The sequence below is a fragment of the Chelonoidis abingdonii genome, chromosome 26 (genome assembly GCF_003597395.2).
Source record: "Chelonoidis abingdonii isolate Lonesome George chromosome 26, CheloAbing_2.0, whole genome shotgun sequence".
NCBI classification, from domain to species: domain Eukaryota; kingdom Metazoa; phylum Chordata; order Testudines; family Testudinidae; genus Chelonoidis; species Chelonoidis abingdonii.
In genome coordinates this window covers 7,107,744-7,113,141 of record NC_133794.1, presented here as the reverse complement: position 1 = coordinate 7,113,141, position 5,398 = coordinate 7,107,744, and the positions used below count along the sequence as shown (strand labels likewise).

General features: G+C 46.2%; 1 protein-coding gene across 2 annotated transcripts in view; it reads left to right on the top strand.

Moving 5' to 3' along the window:
* Positions 1–357: 357 nt before the first annotated feature.
* GMIP (GEM interacting protein) overlaps positions 358–5,398 on the top strand; it is a 48,356-nt gene continuing 43,315 nt past the window's right edge. The window contains exon 1 of one of the 2 annotated variants that reach the window (XM_032782036.2): positions 358–571. In XM_032782036.2, coding sequence (XP_032637927.1) covers positions 550–571 — 22 coding nt within the window. In that variant the 5' untranslated portion in view covers positions 358–549. The remainder of the gene's footprint in view (positions 572–5,398) is intronic. The other variant, XM_032782038.2, reaches the window with a different exon arrangement.

The window sequence follows — 5,398 nt, the reverse complement described above, 5'->3', positions numbered from 1 at the left end:
TGCTACATGGTGCTCTGCTGAAATATTTTAAGAAGAGTCTTTTAAACCAATGGCCACATTCACTGTGCATCTAGTACCACTTGCATGTTCCCACATAAATGTACACAGACTCATATACCCCAGGAGTTTGGAATTGTGGGTTATGTTTTCCTGGGGTGACAGTGAAGGTTACCTGTATACAAGAACTCAGAACAGTGAGAGTTTGTGCTGCTGTAGGCACTGAAGCCAACAGAGTTGTAAAATGGGCCCTTCTTTGTTGTTCACAGACAGATCTGAATGTATGCAAACTGCACAATCAAACGAATGTACACTGCACACAGTTTCCTTACACGGAAATGTGTCTGCAGGAAGTAGATTGGTTAAAGCGGCTGCACTTAGACCAGGGCTTCTTTGTCAATTCCCTTAGCATGCGACTCATATGGACTCTCTGGATAACCTGATAACATCAGAATTGGTCAAGGATTTGTGTTTTATTCAGCTTGGCTGCGATTCAGAGCTTGGTAGATTGGGACCCTGCTGCTTTCAGACCAAAACACAAAAGACCCAGTCATGGGAGACCCTGAACCAAGTGGTATGTGATGGCATTTGAAATAACTTTGTGAAGTTTTTATAATGTAAGTTCTATGGGATAGGGGCCATCTCTTGTGTCAGTCTGAAATGCCTAGCATGCTGTGGTAGATCAATGGTAAACTAACGTTCCTGTGTCTTTGCCTTTTCATGAAGACCTGGCCTGTTCCATGCGCTTTAATACAGCTCTTTCTTTACGCCAGATGCAGCTGTTGGTTGGTTGTAGTGGAAGCTAGACTCTTGTAAGAGAAAAGAATGCAGAGCCTCCATTGTCAGGAGTCACGGGCTCCAGTGTTCTCTCTGAGAATGTGGATGTGTCTCCTGCAGTACACAGTGCCACTCTTCTGGGTTGAGGTTCTTCAAATCTTTTTTGTTATAACCCCTACTTTTAAGAGTCTCTTCCTCAGCAATAAACATCCTCAGGCCCAATGGCATTTTCCTATTTTCAATAGTGCAGAAATAACCAGTTCAAGGTTTCACATGCTTTTTTCTAACTAACTAAAAAAAAAAAAAGAGAAAAGCCAGCTTTGTGTACCAAACACAACGCTCCAGGTGACTTCCCATTCAGAGAGACAAAGTTTTGCTAATTAGAGAGAGAGAGAAAAGAATGGAACAATTACTTTATTTTGCAAACAGGCGATTGCACACGTGCTCAATTTCCACCATTAAAGATTTCAGCAGCATTTTGAGCCTATAGGGACTTTTTGACCATTAACAGTATGAAAAGAGATGCTCTTTGTGGTATAACATGCTAGTATTGCTGATTGTTGTGATTTGAGAGTGAGGGGTGTGTGTGTGTTGCTTTTACTAGAGAGGAGCAGTTCTGCCTGATGGGAAACGGCCTGAAAATGCCAAGTCTGTCACAAGTATTTGATTCAACATTAGCCAGCAACCCAGTGTCATTCCATGCAACTGAAAGCCTGAGCCAAATAATTTTGGAAAGAGAGGGAGTTTAGTGGTTGCAGCAGGAGGTGGAGAGTTAGGATTCCTGGGTTCTATTACAATATCTGCAGCTGACTCTGTGATGCCTTGAATATCTCATGTCACCTTTCTCTCTGCCTCAACTTCCCAATTTGCAAAACTGGGATAATTAAACTGACCACAGGTACTGGGAACCATATAGGGACCTTGATAGGTAAGATCTCTTGGCGGGGGGGTGGGGATTGTGAGTCTAAGTTCGTTAACATTCATAAAGCATTTTGAACACCTCAATAAAGGGCAGAGTATTATGATGTAGTATTGACATTACTCTGGGTACTGCACATTAGCTGTGTTACCTATATTTTGACCAAGTTGCCTGTTTTTTGAATTTCTGCAGAACTGTTCAATATTTCTCTGTATTACACCCATATCTGTCATCATGGCCTCTCCCCAGAGGCTTGGGACCTAAGGGTATCTTAAAAGGGCTGTCTCCTTCCTGGAACTGGAGTAGAATTTTGTCTAATAATTTTTTTTTTATATTATACTCATGTCAGGTATCTCACCCCTTGTTGAGAAAGTTTGACTTTGCCACTCCTCTGTTTCCTATCAGTTATGTATGATTTGCTTTAGTGCCTTTGCTTGGGGTGATGCACACATGAAAGTAGATGGAGAATGTGAGAAATACGGAGGAGATTATAGGAAATGGTCTTGTGTCTGTAAAACAGTTTGATTCTGACTTTTCCAAGAAATCTGTGAAGCATTGTGTTGTAAGGTTTCACAGTACCAGCCGTGTTAGTCTGTATCCGGAAAAAGAACAGAAGTACTTGTGACACCTTAGAGACTAACAAATTTATTTGAGCATAAGCTTTTGTGGGCTACAGCCCCACTTCATCAGATGCATGTAGTGGAAAATACAGTAGGAATATATATATATATATATATATATATATATACATACACAGAGAACATGAAACAATGGGTGTTACCATACACACTATAAAGAGAGTGATCAGTTAAGGTGAGCTATTGTCAGCAGGAGAGAGAAAGAGCCGCCCTTAGGCATACGCAGCATACACGGCTGCATAGGGCACATGAAAATTTGGGGCACGATTCCCCTCGCGGGCCGCGACTGGAATCCTCTCTTCTCCAGCCCCACCCCCATGCTGGGCCGGCGGGCTTCTCCCTGGCCCTACCAGACCAGCTGAGGACTCCAGCCTCAGGCTCTGCCACCCCAGCGAGCTCAGAGTAGCGTGGCTGGTCAGTGGCAGCACAGCGGCCCGGCCCATGTGAGTCAGCAGGAGGGGCCAGGCCTCACGGGGGAAGGCAAGAGTGACTTAAGTGACAGTGTGCTCATGTCTCTCCCACACACACACACCTTGGCTCTCACATCCACATCCACTCACAAGTCACAGTCCCCCAATGCAGTGTGTCTCACACACACTTATATTAGTTATTACTGCTTGGTACTTCCTGTCAAAATGCTCGTGGTAACCCAGGAGTGGCTAGGGGCTGCAGGAGGGCCCTGGGCTCTGGCAAGATGCAGCCCCCTGTGACAGCACAAAGCCCACCTTGAGCTACTGCTGCAGCATCTGCTATGTACAAGCTTGGTGTGCGTCAGTAAGGGGGGGCGGTATACAGGTGGGGGTGAGGGCTGTGCCCCCTCGACACACTGGGGTCAGAGGCTCTGGCTGGGGAGCATAGGGCCACCAGTTTAATAATACTGTGTAGGGCCCCAAAAATCCTAAGGACGGTCCTGTTTATCACTTCTCTGAACTTCAACTCAGTCTTCCCTCTCACAAGTGGCAGATTGAGCTGCTTTTTCTGTTAATAATAGGACGAAGAGGTGCGAGGAGATGTCTAAGTTACCGAAAATAGAGAAGTTTTCACAGAGGAGAGTAGCAGGACTTGAGAGAGCTTCAGACTAGTTTATTTGGTCAAATTTGGATCAGACTCTGCAGTGCAAACAGTGGACTTTGAGTTACTGCCCCTGAGATTCATATATCCTTATGTGGAGAACAGCTTCAGTTCCCAGTGATACTTAAAAGATAAACATGGACTGAGAACTGAGGCCCTGTGCAGTTGGAGTGCTTGGGCCAGCTCTGCAAACTGTATTGTAGCCAAAGGGAAAAGTGATCTGTTAGAAAATAATAGTTCTTTGCGGCTGTGATCAGTATCAAGAGCAGGGAAAGAGGCAGGTACCACTGGGAAATCCTGCAGCAGCCACAGACTCTGGAAGGCTGGTACCAAACTGAAGAGTCAGCTGTTCTAGGGTTTGAGAAAATGCACTTACTGTGAAATGAGGCATCAGTGGCTGAAAGGGAAGTGGTGCTTCTGCCATTCTGCAGAGCAACAACTTCTCCTTCTAAAAATATCCATGCTGCTCTGCACACCCACTACTAGGGGAGCCTACCTTTCCCACAGCAAGAGCAAATGGAGAACAAGGCTAATGGGCCTTTTGCAGGGTAGACATAGATCAGATGACTCTTGGTCTAGTTATCTCTGGAGGCCAGGAGAGTGACAGGCTCTTGCTCACTCTAGCCCTTGAGAGTTGGACAGCTGTGCCCCAGCCTTAGCCTTACACAGCAGTCCCCTTTCTTGAGCCTGCATGTTGCAAACCAATATGCAGAGTTGGTACTGGAAAGGTTTCATTACTGTCTCAGTCGCAGTGATGGAGCAGACTAGGGGTGCCAAGGCTCCAATTTTGCACCGGGCTCTGCATGCTGCTCCCACCCTGAGCACTGGCTCCACACTCCTATTGCCCAGGAACCACAGCCAATGGGACCCAGGAATGGTACCTGTAGGTGAGAGCAGCGCACAGAGCCTCCTGGCCCCCTCGCCGAGGAACCGGACATGCTCGCTGCTTCCGGGGTGCAGCATGGAGCCAGGACAGGCAGGAAACCTGCCTTAACCCTGCTGCGCCACTGACTGGGAGCTGCCCCGTGGTAAGCCTGTGCCCCAGCCCCCTGACTCAGCCCTGAGCCCCCCACCCAAACCCGGAGCCCTCTCCTGCACCCCAAACCCCTCACTCCCCTTCACCCCAACCCCCTTCCCCAGCCCAGAGCCCCCTCCTATACCCTGAATGTGCAAGAATATACTAGATAATAGGGATGCTAGAGACTTCACAAATCTACTTCAGCCTTCTGCATCAGGCACGAAAGACCTTTCTTCCCCATAAACTTATTTAACTTCTCCATGAAGGACCTCACTGCACCATGATCCCTCTGCTACCAGACTGCTGCACTCCCTGATCATCCTTGTGATGTGTCTGTTTCCCATCTATAAAAGAGGGATAATTATTTCCCTGCCTCACATGAGGGTTATGGGGCTTAAGTAATATTTGTGAAGGGCTTTGGGGGCCTCAGATGGAAGGTATCACGGAAAAGCAACACATTATTATTCTAGTATCTAAATGACATTTATCCTATTTCACCCTTATCCCACTATTCTTTTTCCCAGAACAAGTATTCTTTGTGAAAAATTATTCTTCTTCTTCTCTGGTACTGACCAGTGTGTTTGTTTATTATACAGTGTTAAGATCTCTCATAAGACTCAAGTAGTTTATGGCTACACATATTAATGGATTTATAGTACAAGTACCTAGGAATTACAGTAATGGACAAGTTTCAGAGTAGCAGCCCTGTTAGTCTGTATCAGCAAAAAGAAGATGAGTACTTGTGGCACCTTAGAGACTAAAATTTATTTGAGCATAAGCTTTCATGGGCTAAAACCCACTTCATCGGATTCATGCAGTGGAAAATACAGTAGGAAGATTACACACACACAACCAGGCGGGGTCCTGGGAACCACCGGGTCCTTGCACCCCCACTTTGCAGTTAGACGTGACTGCTCAGCATGCCGTACACAGAGTTTATTCTGATACAGGACGGTCTATCTCTCTCTTCCTTGCGTT